The following is a 15,686-nucleotide window of genomic DNA, read 5'->3' as shown; positions in this document are numbered from 1 at the left end:
TCCTCTCTCCCCACCCGGCTTCCCCGGCTTCTGCAATCTACGGCAACTGCAAATTACGGAACGCGAACAAGATATCCTCCGTGTTGATTATCGGTCCGTCGAAATACCGCGCCTGTGGTAGCATCTGCAGCACCAATCCCAGTGGATCCTTTACCTGTCTGGGTGCTGTTGGTGGTGCTATTCCACCTATTCCACCCATTCCACCCACTCCTCTACCACTGCCTAAATGTATTGGTGCTCCACCAATCTGCACCCCTTGAGCAGGTGAATTCCGCTGATTGCGATGAGGTGGCAAAGGCAATTGCTGCGACTGTCTTGATTTGCTATTAACATTGTTGTTGCTGTTGTTGTTGCTGTTGTTGCTAGTGATACTATTTCTACCGCCTTCTCTCTCACCTCCAACATCACGCTTCAGGCGTTTGTTCCGCTCTTCCTCGAGATCCACCGGCTGAGTACGTTCACGCTCACGCTCACGCTTCCCGCCACCACTCGCGTTGTCGCCCATCCTCGGTGCTGTCGGTGCCTTGACGCCGTATCCGAGGTCTGTAGTAGCGATTTTATCAACACGCTGGTGCGAGTGTCTCTCCGCAAAGCGTCGTATGGGTTGCTCTTCTGGGAATGTGTCTGCGAGGCGCTGCTCCAGTTTGAGTGCACTTGGAAGATCGCTGTACATGTACTCGTACGATGCCCATCGCGTCCACAATGGCCGTGCTTTCTCAGCACCCATCCCCGGCGCTATCCGTTCAAACAGCGCGCGTGCATCTGTGTATATATCAGTCAATCTGCTCATCTAACACCCCTTCCATTGTACTCACTCCCTTCGTCGTTGATACTAATGAGGAAATCGAGATACTTGAGCACATAGTCTATCTCCCCAGCGAAACGCTTCAGCCCGAGCTCGAATATCTTCGTTGCTACCGATGCGTCTTTCGAGCTGTGGTACTCCATCATAGCTGCGGGTGTATTAGTGTATTGTACCCAAGTATCACACTACACTCACCGCCTGCTTCAAACACCTGCCAAGTGCAATAGGGCGAGGTACGCGCTTCTTTGAAAACCACACGCGCAGCTTTGATCCCCTCTGATCTCCTCGCTAAGCGCATTTTCATCACCCACGTCAGACCTGCACCTTTGCAAAGCTCGTCGAGGTCCTTCGCTTTGGACTTGGCTACAGCCTCCTTCTTACTAGTAATTTCGCCCTCTGCTATGCGCCTCTTCTCGCGCACCTCGCCCTCATTCTCGCCTGCGGCCTGTGCAGCATTCGCCTGCTGCTCGATACTCGGCAACTGAGCGTCAAGTTCGGCTTGCTGGCGAAGAATACCAGTCTCGATAGCTTGAGCGTGAGCGACGACGCATGCGAGGAGACGGTGGAGGACCGCGTGTGCTTCTCTGTAATTTTGCGCCAATTCCTCCGCCTCGGCACGGGCGAAGGAGAGCAAATAGCTCTCAGGTACAGCCTCGCTGCCCTGCTTGAGCAGACTAAATGCCTCTTCGTCGCGCCCCATGCTCCTGTGTGCGATGTACGCCCGGTACCATATCTCCGGATAGAAGCGCATGTACACGAGTGCTTTCTTGAATGCATACGACACACGACTGTGGCGCGCTGCCTCATCCTCTAGCTCCAACGGATTGCCCTCCTCCCATGCCAGATACCGCTTCCACGCTCCCACTACTTGCCTCTCCCGCTCCGTCCAGCTCGGGCGCCGCGCGAGCGTACCGTCCATGTGGAACAGATTCACAGGAGCATCTACCAGACTACGCATTTCACGTAGTGCAGACCGCGCTGTCATGTACGCGGGCGATTTATCCGCGAGGAATTTCTTAGCCTATTTTGTGATATGTGAGGTTATTTGATAGTTCTGCACTCTTTTACCCACCGTGACTTTGTTGAGCGACCCCTCAAATGCATCCCACTCACGCCAAATCGCTTCGAGATTCTGGATCGGTATCACGACTGCGCGCTGGTACGTCCTTCTGAGCGCATCCATACGCTGCTGCTCCTCCCACGTGTTGGTAGCAGCGCCGTCCTTGAGAAACCTTATATAGGCCAGCCAGATCTCCCCGGAATCCTTATCCTGACCCACGTGAGAGATGGCAAACTCGTAAGCTTTCACTACCACCTGCCTCCCCTCGCCGCCGTCGTTGTTGCGGCGTATGTAGTTGAGATACGAGGACCAGAAATCGGGCGAAGGCGTCTGTTTAAGCGCCTTGCTGAAGATTTCTTCCACCTTTTTCATCCGCGGTGGCGTGAGACTGAGACATTTGTCAATGTAAGCCTGCCATTGCTTCACCTGAACAAGGTAAGCGGGTGCACAAACCAGTCGCGATCACGCTCAGAGCTAAAGACATACAGCACAGGGCCAGATTTTGAAAAAGGCATCGTATACGCTTGTGTACTCACTCCACCACGCTTCCAACTCATCGCCAACGAGATTGCGACCGAGTGAGTCGAGGTGGGCAATCAATTCAAGCCATCCGTCAGCATCGCGTGGGTCGCTCTTTAGTTGCATTTCCAGGCTTTCTTTTCTGTTTTTTGGGATGGCGAGTGGGGGTATTTGAGAGGTGGTAGTGGTGGTTGCTGCGGTTGGTGCTGTAGGTGTCTGTGACTGTGACTGTGATTGTGCCGCGGCGGTGGCTGCGTTTGCGTCTGAATCTGCCACCACACCCACGTCCAGTCCAGGAGCAGTTTCATCTGCTACACCACTCACGTCACTCGATTCCGCCATTCCAGTCGTATCCTGCAAACTCTGCTCAGCCTCCTTGTAAGTGCTAGCGCTGTCAGTGCCATCGTCTTTATCGTCGCGGAGGAAAGGAGGCTGGTCGTGATCGTGTGGCTGTGGCTGTTCCGTTGTCGGCATCAATTCCTGTGCCTGTAGATCCCCAGTATCCTCAGTATTCCCGCTGTCTCCACCACCATCATCACCACCACCCAAAACCTGGTTCAAGCTACTCAGCTGCTCTGCTATCGTCTGCTCAGTTTCTGCACCGTAAATATTTTCTTCCATTAATAAAATTTAATTTAATTTTAACTTGATCGTTCGTCACAACCCGCACTTTGGCCTACCACGATGAACAATTCCAGTGAAAATTTTATTAAACCTCTCTATCAAGATGACAGTGATGAAAGTGATGGGCCGGATGACACTAGTCAGCACAGTGATTCTCCCCACGCTGCTCAATACATCGATGAACATGATTTGGACGAGGAAGACGAATTTGAGGCTGATAGATTGAAGTTTACTAATTCTAATGTATCCAATGGCGTGCGTTTCATTTGGTCTTTTTTTTTACTCAATTTGACCCACTCTAGCATGATTTAGTGGACCAAGAAGGCGTAGAAGACGTTAACAGCGCAGAAGACTCTGATTCATCCTCTCAAACATCTTTGAACGCCTCCTACAACTCTCTCCCTCTCGCTGCACTCGCTCACGCATCCTCCCGTCTCGATAGCACCAATGATGAGCTCAACGACGACGAGCGCAAAGTAAACAGAGCACAGGCGCTTGCCAAAGCTAAAGAAGATCTTTGGCAGAAACAGCAAGCTAAAAGGGGCAAGTCTGACACCAACAAACCAGATAAAGTCATTAAAGACACCAAAGATAAGCACAAAAGGGCCAATAAGCATGCTCCCACAGAAATTACAAGTAGGAAACCAACAAGCAGGAAGAGAGATGTAGTGGATGTAGATAAAGTAGTACGTTATCCATTTCGCAACGAAACTCACTCTTACGCGACTTTTCTCACTCACAGAAATCTCGTGATCCTCGCTTCTTATCACTCAGTGGCAACTTCTCCCAAGACCTGTTCGAAAAGTCATTCTCTTTCTTGAAAGGTTCCGTCGAGAAGGAGGTGTCTAACGTTAAAGATCAACTCAAAGCTGCTGATTTATCTCTGCGCAGAGCTCGCGCTTTACCCAGTAGCACTGATGATAAACAATATCTCATCTCACATCATCAAGCCGAGGTCGACAACTTGACCCAGCAAATCCAAAGCATGAGCTCGCAGGTGAGGACGTCTCAAAAGAAGGATATCGAGAAGGATACTCTTAGGAAGATTAAGAAGGAAGAGCGCGAGAAGATAAGTGATGGTAAGAAGGCTTACTTTTTGAAAGATTGTGAGTACCCTGCCTATCAATCCACACCACTTATTCTCATTACCACTACTTTACAGCCGAAAAGCGTAAACGCGTCGAAGAGGCTCAGAAAGACGCCTTACGTGCTAAAGGGGGTAACAAAGCAGTCAAGAAATCTGAAGAACGCAAACGTAAGCGTCATGAAGGCAAGGAGAAGAAGTCTCTGCCATGGTCCAGAGACGGTGGACGCGATAGTGTTGGTACTAAACGGCGAAGAGGATAGTTTTGTAGTTTCGAATGGAATATTTATAGTGATCGCTTTATTAATCGCGTCTGTTACTTGTATATCAGCGAATTGTCAGATGTGCAAATCGAAAAGAGACACATGATTTCATTAGTAGGACTGAGGGGATAAACCTAAAGTAATGAAGAAAAAGATTAAGCGAGTTATTCAACAAAGGAAAAATATCATAAGAAACACCAAAAAAGATTGGTTGTAGATTACCACTACTTCAGACGGGGCTCGAACCCGCAACCTTTGGATGGCTAGTTCAACTCGGTTTGAACCCTTCGATGATACTAGAAGTCCAATACTCTACCATTGAGCCACTGAAGCGCCCGTTGCGCTAATCGGTTGTTGAAACTGAGAGGTTTTGTTAACTACATATTCAAATGAAAAAAAATTGTCAATCAAATGCTCATAAAAACGACCATTTCATAATTTTTCTGGTGGCACAGTTTTATTGAGAACTACCAACAATTTAGAGATTACGATGCTAATCAAGAAACGCTTCCAGCAAATTCCACACCCCCTTTGAATCTTCATGCTTTAAGAAGTGTTGATGGAAGCAGTTTTAAACATGTATCGTCTCAACAATATATTCGGATTTCATCATCATCATCATCATGCTTTCATAAGTTTTCGATTTAAATTAGACTAAATTTATGTAAGCATCTTTTAAGCTACCTATTGGAACTGTGAATCACGTAACAATGAGTTGAGCATACAATCAATCGAAATCAACCTACTTTGAAGCGCGAAAATACACACAAAGAATAGCACAGATATTTTAAGCAACTCTGAAAAGTCATTCAAGCTAAACGCCTCACCATAAACATCCAAGTTCGATCAATTTCATACCAAATTCAACGCGTTTTACTCAAGCTACGCGTACATATGTCAGATTAGGCTGTCAAAATTGTACCAGAAATTTCTTCTTGGGACCTTGTGCATCGTATTGCATCATCGCGCAACCTTATTAATGATGCACGTGCAGCATCCGCAGCCAGTTACCCGCTGTGAGGATAAATAATAGCGCATATGAAAAACGCGGATATAAAGACACACTGTCAGACACACAGACGTCTAGAAGCGTGTATCGATTGTCAGGCCCATACCTCCCGAGCATGTCAGACGTGCTGTCATACCTGAGCGAGGAGAGACTCGAGAATGAACAGCGAGGAATGAGTATGCGAGTAAACAGGCACTTGCAATTCTAACGCAGACGCTCACAGAGGATTGAGGGGAGTGTAGCAGCGACACTAAGGAGAGTAACGCGCTATTGAAAGAAGAAAAGAAGTAAGAAAGCCAATCAAGCAAATTAATTAGCTCCAGAGTCTTCATTCAAGCAGCTCCAGCCAAGTCATACAGATCCCCATATTCTCAAACGTTCTAGGTAAGCCGTCCCTTACATCACCTTTCACGAAATCAATCACTAACGATGCGCGCTTTTCTATTGCAGCTAAAGCGGTGTAGCAGTCAATCTTTCTTTTAAAAAACCATGGGATTCACATTGTTCAAGAAAAAGTCAAAGTCTCAGTTGAAGAAGCCTGGTTCGGCGGAGAAGAAGAAGGAAATTTCACGGCCGCTTCAGCTGCCATTCCCTAGCTCAGTATCTTTGCACGACATACGTGACTCCCTTATCCATCCGTTACCTGATCTGCACACCCGCAGACGCTCGAAAAGCACCAGCTCATCTGCTGGCAACCCCGACAAACAATTCAAAGAGTCACCAGAGCTCTTCACTAAGGAAGCTGATCCCTTTGCTCCACCTGTGCCCAAGATACCAGCCATCTATCACGGCGGAGAGGCTTCAATGATGTCATCCTCCAGCAACAGGGATGATAGCACGCATATAGAATTCCAGTGAGTGTAAATTGTAAAACAGCAATTATCAGCACAACTCAATCTTGATACAGGTACAGAGACTCTCAATCGTCCAGGCTCGGTCGTCCTAGTGGTGACATCAATTCATTTTCCAAAACAGAGCCACCGAAGCGTCCACCACGTACTAGAAGGCCTATTCCCTTTATTGGAATGTCCAACTTTCTCAAAAAGAGGTTGGAATCATACGAGAACGAGCGTGCTTCTCCACCGCCTCGCACTGCAAAGGTATCTTTCACTCAATCAATCAAAGGACTTGGGATGAGGAACAAAAGTTTAAGACACAGCGTGAGTGATGAGTCATTCGAGAGCGTTTCTATCTATTCAACGTGAGTGAGGAGTCGTGTGTTTCACTTTCACTAAGTACAAAACACAGGATGCGCACATCGCCTATGCAATCAGGACCACCACCTCGTCCATCCCGATTACCCCCCAATCCACCTATATTGGGTAGGGGGAGAAGTTCGACAGTTTCAGGTGCACCACCGTTACAGGAGAGCCAAATCATCGAAGCACGCCTCAACAATGCGTTAAATACAGCTACTACTCGCAAGCGCTCAAACTCAAGCCCTTCAGTTAGAAAGGCGGATAGTGGAGCGTCCAACAAGTACTCTTCACTTCACTCGATCCCATTCAGCTTGCAGGCTATCAAAATCGGTTCCTCTTCATCTTCAATCCCTAACGAAAGATCGTCTTCTGGGATTAGTGTAAATGTTCGCAGCACTCCAGGTACACCAGACACTCGAAGCTTTGGATCGTCGCCTTCTAAAGAGCACGCTACTCACAACGCAGCCGATCAGACTGGCGATACCAAAAATGACAGCATCAGTCATGAAAACAACCAAATGGTCAACAGTAGCACTCTGAGCAGCTTCAACGATGGCAACAACAGCTTCGATCCCTCTCAATTTCTCAATTCATACACCAAAGACGACTCACTCACGTCGTTCGAACTCGATAAGTCAGTCCTCAGCCCTAGCAGCTCTAAGAAGGAGCTCGACAAGTCGTCGCTGATGGCTCTAGGTCCTAGCCCAAATTCGAAGAAATTTGGTTTCTTCGAGGGAAAAAGGTTTGAATCGCCTAGAGAAGATGAAGAGGTGATCTCTAACGGCAGTAACGATGTGCTCAACGTGTCTGAGTACGTTGAGGGACATTGCACCATTGGGAGTGAATTCTTCAAGAGTGACCAAGACGCCAAGGACCGTTCAAAGATATTTTCCAGCTTGGAGGCCGTCAAGAAACACATGTCAACTGACTCATTTAACGATGACTCTAAAAGCACGGAAGATGGCTTCTCAGACACCTTTTCAAACTTCTCCTCCCCACCGCCGCTGCTTGACTTGAGACCACTCTCACCACTCAAAGTAAGCGAGTATGAGGGCGATGAGAGCAGCGAAGATGCACTCGATTACAGTCCAACAAGAAGTCCTTCGCAGCAGATATCAGGGTTGGTATTGACAAGCAGTCCAAGTCGTGATAGCTTGAGTACCGTCACTCCTTCTCAATCACTTGATGTCACCAATGATGATTCTGAGAAAGTAGACAAGGTAGATAACGAGAACTTGGAGCAGGCAGAGAACGTGAAGATGGATAAGGTAGAGAGTGACGATATCGAGAAGCCGGAAAGTCAAGACATAACAAAGATGGCGAATCAAGACATGCACAAGTTGGAGAAGGATCTGGAAACGGAGAAAACTCTACGTGACTCAGTGTCAATCTATGATGACGATGAGGTCAAAGCTTTACAGAAGAAGATAGCGGACATGGCCAAGGTATGTATTGGCTGGAAGGCAAAACACTCACCCTCACACGATCTACAGAAGCTTGAAGACATGCGTCAATCGGGAGGCTCTGCGTCCATGCTTTCATCGAAATCAAAGGACAGCCTTCCACCATCCTTTTCATTCCAGCTCGATCCCCGCGATCGTCCAGAGCTAAACGACGGCGTGGAGCTCTTAGACACAGACAAAACGCCTCCACAAGAAATCGCACTGCCCGCTGTTGGTCCCGACGAAATTGAGCTACCGGAGTCCCCTCTCGATAGCATCACCTGTGAAAGGAGTCAGAAGCCAGCATCAGCAGCACCAACAGTACCAGAAACAGTGCAAACACAAACTGGGAATCATATTAAAAATTGCAGTGTTAATGGCTCAATAGACGATCGCACTACAAGGTCAACATTCCATGTCACCAACGCTTCAAACTCGTCGCGTTCTTCTCAGGAAGAGGAGGATATGGTGGAAGACAACAAGGTGATACATATCTCTCCGGAATCACAGAAGAAGCTCCAGACACAGCTGCGCAGAATATCCGAGCAACCAGTGGCGGCTGATCCACCCAAGCCAAAGGCTACTGAAGCATCGCCAAAAGCCAATCAGAAACCCGCCAATGCTACCGCCAAACCACAAGCTCAGAAAAGAGCTGAAATATCGTCGCTCAGTTTGCGAGATTGGATGCCTACTCCGCTTTCTCCAAAGATAGCGGAAGAGACGGAACCATCGGACGAGCAACCAAATAATCGACGTAGAAGAAGATTGAGGGAGGCTGATATGAACATAGATCACAGCGAGCCGAAAATGATTCACCCACCTCGATTCTCGTCCTTTAAGGCCACTCCCAACGTCCTCTCGCAGGCTCAAGTGCTAGAAAAGAAAAATAACGACAAAAACACGCGCAACACGTGGCTGAAACCATCCAACTCTATCTCGACGGTACCCAGATCCACACCATCGCCCTACAAGGATGAGAATAGGAGTCGGAGAATCAGTCAGCAGCCAATCGATAACTCAGTGCTGCCTCAGCGAAACGCAAGCAAGGCCGCTAAGAGCAACACTAGCTGGCTGCATACGATGGAAAATGAATTTGACTCAATACACGCCGATCCCTCTGGTGAGAAGCGTCGCAGTGACCTTGAGCAGCAACAGATAAGAGCCAGGATGGCAATGGATGCGGCATGGAAAGCAGCGCGTTCATCTAGCGTCCCACCAGTCGAAGAGTATGCACCTCGCAAGCAGAGTAAAGAAAGAATTTCTTTACTTCTTCCTCAAAAGAAGGAATTGGAGAAGAAGGCACTTCCAACACTTCCATATTCTGCACCAGCCCAGAAGACGTCGTTTGCGAGTGGATTGGAAGGTGTACGCAATAGAGATTCGCAGCATGTGCCATCGCTCCCATCGATGAAGTCGTTTAGAGCATCGATAGAGGCGCCACAGCACAACTCGCGTACGACTCAATATGACCGACGTATTAACGCAGCAGTAGAGAGTAGTCTGGGATCTTTTAATTCCAAATCGATGAACACGATCAAGTCAGTGCCTCCTTCTGCAGCTAGCAACAGTACAAGGAAAGCACGTCCAACGAGATTAGATGAGTTAGGACCAAACAAGCAGTCAAGTTCATTTGGATATTTCAACAATAACTCATTACAGACACCACCGTTGACGGCTACGTCTTCTGCAAGTAGTGTTGCTGGGTTTGATAGTATTATGACACCACGCTCGTATTCTCACAAAAGAGAAGCATCTGCATCGTCGATGGATTCCATGTCGGCGCGCAGTGTGAGCTCGGAAGGGAGTGCGAAGCCAGCTTCAAATCGCGTGTCGTATTTACCACAAAGCAAATCAGGGTATAGTTTGAAAGGGGAATCAGGGTACGGATATGCAATTTGAAAGATAACGCTATTATATTTGCGCTCTTTAATGACACTCGTTTAATGTTTTTAATGGTTTTAATGTTTTTAAGAATTTTCACTCATTTGTTTCATGTATAATTAAAAGTTAGGAATACATAATGTTGGAACTATTCTGATTTCTTTTGCTTGATGCCGCTGTCATCTTCTAAAATGGCCATAGCGACGTAAGAGATTAGGACGACGTTGGCAGTGATTGCAGCTGTAATGGCAGCGTATGTGGAGTTACCCGTGAATATTCTATTCAGCGATACAAAGTAAACGGATATTGGTAGCAAAACCAAAGCTAGCGAGAAAGCAATCAACTTGGACATGGACGATCTACGTATCCGAGTGAGCTGGAATGGAGTTAGTAGAGGAAAAGAACTGACCTTGTAACAGCCTCATTTGATTTCGCCTGCGATTGCAATTTATCTTGAAATTTGCGATTAGAAGCCCCCGCCATGACGTCTGAGATTAAGAAACGCTATCTTGAATCGAAACTATCATCATGGATGTGAGTTCTCTAGAGAGCCCTAGGTTCGAATCCGGTAACTTACAGATTTGATTAAAGGTCTCTAAAATGTTCAAGCTCCCTCAACTACCTTCGGGTAAGAATAAACGCAGATTCGAGCCAGCATCCGAGGAAGCAATCAAGAAAGTCAGGCTTCAGGAAAATCAGGATGACGCACAATCAGCACCAGACAACGGTAAAGGAAAGGGTAGAGCTGTGACGATAGCAGATGAAGATGAAGACGATACAGTCGAGTACATTGATGCTAACAACGACGAATTTGAAGAAGACGACGAAGACGGTAGATTCTTTGGTGGCGGATTGACGGAAGAGCAGTCAACAATACTCGACGTATTCGATAAAGCCGATAAAGGCGGCGAGGAGTTGACACTGTCACCAGCGTCAATTAAGAAGCAGCTACAGCAATTAGAGCGAGTCATTAGCAAAAATACTCAGCTTAGAGGTAAATACCCAGACGATCCACATCAATTTATTGACTCAGAGGCTGATCTGGATAGCGCGTTACATCAACTCAAAACTTTCGCACAGAATCCATCTATATCCTATCCACAGCTTATCAACACTGGCGCAACGGAGCAGCTGGTTGGTTTGTTATCTCATGATAATACAGATATTTCGCTTGATGTGGTCGAAGTGCTAGAGGAGTTGACTGATGAGGATATCTTGGATGCCGTAGATGACGTTGATCAGGGTAGAATTCATCTTAACTCATTCGTAGACACCATCCTACAGCTTCAGATATTAGAATTACTGGTATCTAATCTGAAGAGATTGAACGAGGATCAAGATAGCGATGTCGAGGGTGTTTATCATACTCTCGCTTTACTTGAGAATTTGATTTCACTCAGGCCAGAGCTGGCAGAGGTGCTGATTTCATCCACCAACATATTACCTTGGTTGCTCAAGCGCATCACTCGTGTAGAGTACGACCAGAATAAGCAATACGCGTCAGAAATCCTAGCTATCGTGCTACAGGATTCGTCTAAGAATAGAATGGCCGTGTTGGAGCAAAAAGATGGTCTTGATAGTATTCTGCAGTCGTTGTCGGTGGGTTGAATATAAAATATCCATCAAAAACACTCACAACACAATTCAGCACTATATGAAAAAAGACCCCAAAGATGCTGAAGAATTGGAGTTTCTGGAGAACGCTTATAACGCACTCTGTACAGTGCTGGCCGAACCACTCGCAAAGGTTCAGTTCAAGGATGCGGAAGGAGTCGACTTGATGGTACTGATAGCACAGGAGAAGTTGATGTCAAGGTCACGCGCTATCAAGACATTAGATCATGCCATGTCAGGACCAGAAGGCTCACTCAATAGTGAAGCATTTATCGAAGCCAATGGGCTGACAAGCTTATTTGGTGCATTCATGAATAAAGTTCCTCATAAGAAGAGCGCACTTGGAGCTGTATCGGTACAAGAACAGGAAGAACATCTTTTGGGTATACTAGTGTCATTATTTTCCAACTTGGGATCAGACACACTCGGCAGAGTTCGTTTGTTAACCAAGTTTGTCGAGAATGATTACGAGAAAGTTGATAGATTGTTGGAGATTCGTGAAAACGCTGCGAGTAGAGTGAAAGTACGCATTGAACAGGATAGTCAGATGGATATAGAAGAAGACGAGGCCTACCTAGGTAGATTGGAAGATGGGTTGTTTACCTTGCAGCTATCAGACTACGTTTTGGCCTGGCTAGTGATGGAAGACGACGGAATCAAAGACCACACTGAGTTGCTCCTCAACCGTCGCGGAGTGTCATTCAAGGATGTTACATCTATTCTACATGAGTACGCTGATAACATGGGCGAACAACCTTCAAATAACGATGGATCACCCACACAACGTGAAATTGTGGAACATCTCATCGAATATGTGAGTAGTTTGTAAAGTGTTTGTATATATAAATTACAATAAATTATGATCAAATCTATCTAAGTGTTGATTGTGCAAATATCATATCCAAAGCACCTCTAGCATTCATGAAATCCGTCTGTACGTTGATTTCGTCGTCAACCTTCTTGCGCAGTTTGTTGAGAAGATTGTCAATAAGCTCAGATTGTCCAGCTACGTCTCCATATATGTCTATAATAGTAGATGCGACAACTACAGCTATATCAGTGAACCGTGGATCGACTATCCATTTAACTAGTGTAGAAACAAGTGGCTCAAGACCAATATCGTCGCGTCCAGATACAGCCTGTTTCAATCCATTCCTATTGATCAACTCGAGTAACAACGCAAATAAGGTTGTAGGCGCAGCTTTCTTCGCTAGCGTCACATCTAAAGCTTCAGAATATTGGAACTTCTTGAGATATTTGTCAAACTCTTTCAATTTTAATCTTCTAATTGGTTCTATCTTAAACTCGTCGTGTGCAAGATTACCCTCTGATTTGACGCTGGTTTGCGTTACGGGTTTTACAGTTTGCGCTTCCTGCATGTACTCATACAAACCAGATTTCATAGCCTCCTTCTCAGCAATCTTTTCAGCGACTTCTACACCCTTAGCTTGACGTCTACGAATAGCAAGCGTACCGTCCGACAATCCAGCTGCGAGATTAATGTTATCCGGCGACATAGCTATTGACAATACAGGAGCAGGGAAACGCATCGTATGCGTAACGTTGAGACTCTCCAAATCGTACACTTTCACCATCTGGTCTAAGCTACCAGTCAGCAAACGCTTCTCATCACCATCAACACATAGCGATGTGACAGCCTTCTGGTGATTACTGAACGCTTTCCTGCATCTGCCACCTGCCATGATATCCCAGATACGCACAATAGGACCGGAGCTAGACGCAATGGACTCTGCGCCAGGTAAGTAACATGTGGATTCGACTGGTAAGCCACCAGTCGACATGGTCATGGCCGACTGCTGCATTCTTGTGTCCCAAAGTTTGACCGTGTGATCGTAAGATCCTGAAACAAGTAGATAAGGAGAAGAAGGTGAGAAATTGGCTGTCCTAACGTAATCAGAATGCTCGTCAAATTTATGAAGCGCAGTCTGAGTTGGTATATCGTGTAGTATCACGCTACAGTCATCGCTAGCTGAAAGAACTTTGGTTTGTTCTGTAGGATGGAAAGCTGTAACATGGACGGGCTGCTTGTGGTCGTCGAATGTACGAAGGATAGCGCGGGAGTTTATATCGAATACCTGCAAGTAGAGCATTAGCTGAGTAATTAATACGCGCAATCTTCTCGCACCTGCACCAAACCAGAATCGTCGCCCGCTATAACCAATCGACCATCACCACGGATCTGACCAGACCTGGCAACATCCTTGAATCTGCTGATCGTCTTCACCACCGACTGCGATCTAGGCGTATATATCTGTACTCGGGTGGCAGATGTCACTGCAAATCTATGCGGCGTGCTTGGTGAGAAGCTCACGCTGGTTATAGGCGCAAACTCCTTGACGAAAGTTGACTTGAAGCTTTTAAAATATTTTGAATCTTGGGAGTAGCCTATTTTATGGGAAAACGTTTGCGGCAACGGCAGCGTCTTCCTGTAGTCCATTTTCGGTGTTGCTGGTAGGTGAAGGAGGAAGACAGAGAATTTTGAAGTGTTTGAGAGAGCGAGGAGATAATTATATTGGGAGGCTGAGAGTAGTTGTGAGTGCATATTCGCCTCTGGATGTCTCCTAAGCTTCTAATCTGCTCAATCCCCAGCGATAACAATGGACATAGGCATTCTTCAACGGATATTCCATTAAATGATTTCACTCATAGGAATGCGCTATACATTCCATTCTACATAACACAGTAATATTATCGAAACATTCATAGTTGACCTACGAATTGAAGGTTTCGAACGTATAAAACACTGTAACAATGCTTCTAAGGATCTTATCTAATATCTCACACAAGAATCTCCTTTTAGCAACTTGTTTGCCTAAAATTTTCAATGTTCTTATGTAGTACATCAATGAGGGCTCAACAGAACTTAAATCAATAATTTATATATTTACCAATTCTTCACTACTTCACAGCGCGATTCACAACGAACGATTGCGATGTCAGTCTCAGACACCTCACACAACAATAGCAGCAGCAAGAAAACTGTCAACCAAAATCTCAAAAGAGTTGCAATCATCAACAGAATCAAGCAGACACACACAAAGGGAAATCTCGCAAGACCCAAGAAAATTGATGTATGAATTTACTTTTATATGAATAAAGATGAAAAGATGATACGAGTAAGGACTCTAGATCTTTTGTCCCTTGAGACCGTCCTTCCACAAGGTGAAGTAAGGAGTAATACCGTCTTCACGGTAGTTAAGGAGAGCGACTTGACCATCTGTAGACAATGACTCTCCCATGAAGAATTCGAGGTCACCAAACTTGGACAAGAGTTCCTTCAAGCCAGCTTGAGCTTCAGCCTTGAAGCCATCAACACGCTCTGGGTTGTTGGCCTTCAAGTGATCAACGACGTTCTTCATGTAGTCCTGCAAATTTTCAATCAGCTATGCCTTTGTTTTTAAATATCTCAAAATACCTTCAAGTGAACGGTGTATGACTTCTTGTCGAATTGAGTTTGTTTCAAACCGAAAGAGTGAACCAAGTTGATCTTTTGCTCCTTAGAATCGTCTACACCGCCTTCGTCACCACCGATATCAGCGCCTTCACCGCCGACGGTGATTACCTAGAATATATCGTTGAGCTCGGATGCTAATGGAACGTGGATGGATCGACTCACTTCGCAATCGATAGTCAAGAATGGGCCTTCCTCCTTCATTGGGTATGCGTCTGAAGCAAGCTCATCACCGGAGACAACGTCCTGGATTAATGTTAAAGCGGAGTACTACTTTTGAGCAAAAGTAAACTCACTGTGAAAACCTATGATAACAGCATCAGCGTTGTTCTTTAGGGGGAAATCGAAGAATGCGTGGGTGATGTACATTATCCCATCAGCTCCGACAATATTTTAGCTCACCTTCATTTTATTTTGATATGCGTTTGATGGATGGAGAACAAGCTGAAGACGCCAAAAATCTTCTTGGGAGCAGACGAAATTTTCTTCCAGCAGTGTGATATTCAAGAGCTGGAGATTAAGAGGCTTATTGTATTAATTTTAAAATCTTTGAATTTTCGTTGCCAATCAATGTACTTTGAAATCTAAGTCATAAGCCATTGATGTGAGCTAGCTTGATCAGAGCTAAATTTGGAGTACAACTATAATCAGCGTGCTCCGTGAATATCGCACACCCGAAGCCATGTGACAAACTGCTATGATGCTATCATCAAC

General features: G+C 46.0%; 7 protein-coding genes across 7 annotated transcripts; 3 read left to right on the top strand and 4 right to left on the bottom strand.

Annotated features, from left to right (window-relative positions):
• Positions 1–37: 37 nt before the first annotated feature.
• J056_003062 (mRNA 3'-end-processing protein RNA14) lies at positions 38–3,005 on the bottom strand (the record flags this gene model as incomplete). The annotated part of the gene is made up of 5 exons (XM_009268366.1): positions 38–762; positions 816–953; positions 1,001–1,826; positions 1,878–2,291; positions 2,352–3,005. The coding sequence occupies 5 exons, from the start codon at positions 3,003–3,005 to the stop codon at positions 38–40; spliced, it is 2,757 nt and encodes a 918-aa protein (XP_009266641.1).
• Positions 3,006–3,068: 63 nt separating this feature from the next.
• J056_003061 (rRNA biosis protein RRP36) lies at positions 3,069–4,702 on the top strand (the record flags this gene model as incomplete). The annotated part of the gene is made up of 5 exons (XM_009268365.1): positions 3,069–3,263; positions 3,311–3,694; positions 3,751–4,114; positions 4,171–4,328; positions 4,589–4,702. 5 exons carry the CDS (start codon positions 3,069–3,071, stop codon positions 4,700–4,702), a joined length of 1,215 nt encoding a protein of 404 aa, XP_009266640.1.
• A 1,151-nt stretch (positions 4,703–5,853) lies between these two features.
• J056_003060 (uncharacterized protein) lies at positions 5,854–9,904 on the top strand (the record flags this gene model as incomplete). Its single annotated transcript, XM_009268364.1, has 4 exons — positions 5,854–6,218; positions 6,272–6,565; positions 6,613–8,008; positions 8,057–9,904. The coding sequence occupies 4 exons, from the start codon at positions 5,854–5,856 to the stop codon at positions 9,902–9,904; spliced, it is 3,903 nt and encodes a 1,300-aa protein (XP_009266639.1).
• A 130-nt stretch (positions 9,905–10,034) lies between these two features.
• J056_003059 (Vacuolar ATPase assembly integral membrane protein VMA21) lies at positions 10,035–10,369 on the bottom strand (the record flags this gene model as incomplete). The annotated part of the gene is made up of 2 exons (XM_009268363.1): positions 10,035–10,245; positions 10,296–10,369. 2 exons carry the CDS (start codon positions 10,367–10,369, stop codon positions 10,035–10,037), a joined length of 285 nt encoding a protein of 94 aa, XP_009266638.1.
• Positions 10,370–10,486: 117 nt separating this feature from the next.
• On the top strand, positions 10,487–12,329 carry J056_003058 (Beta-catenin-like protein 1; the record flags this gene model as incomplete). Its single annotated transcript, XM_009268362.1, has 2 exons — positions 10,487–11,485; positions 11,535–12,329. The coding sequence occupies 2 exons, from the start codon at positions 10,487–10,489 to the stop codon at positions 12,327–12,329; spliced, it is 1,794 nt and encodes a 597-aa protein (XP_009266637.1).
• A 40-nt stretch (positions 12,330–12,369) lies between these two features.
• On the bottom strand, positions 12,370–14,063 carry J056_003057 (U3 small nucleolar RNA-associated protein 15; the record flags this gene model as incomplete). Its single annotated transcript, XM_009268361.1, has 2 exons — positions 12,370–13,596; positions 13,647–14,063. The coding sequence occupies 2 exons, from the start codon at positions 14,061–14,063 to the stop codon at positions 12,370–12,372; spliced, it is 1,644 nt and encodes a 547-aa protein (XP_009266636.1).
• A 583-nt stretch (positions 14,064–14,646) lies between these two features.
• J056_003056 (Translationally-controlled tumor protein-like protein) lies at positions 14,647–15,572 on the bottom strand (the record flags this gene model as incomplete). The annotated part of the gene is made up of 5 exons (XM_009268360.1): positions 14,647–14,886; positions 14,937–15,083; positions 15,138–15,218; positions 15,269–15,277; positions 15,549–15,572. 5 exons carry the CDS (start codon positions 15,570–15,572, stop codon positions 14,647–14,649), a joined length of 501 nt encoding a protein of 166 aa, XP_009266635.1.
• Positions 15,573–15,686: the final 114 nt, after the last annotated feature.

Source organism: Wallemia ichthyophaga, assembly GCF_000400465.1.
Source record: "Wallemia ichthyophaga EXF-994 unplaced genomic scaffold scaffold3, whole genome shotgun sequence".
Lineage (NCBI taxonomy): Eukaryota > Fungi > Basidiomycota > Wallemiomycetes > Wallemiales > Wallemiaceae > Wallemia > Wallemia ichthyophaga.
Note: the sequence above shows the minus strand (reverse complement) of the source record. Positions and strands in the feature narration are given on the sequence as shown.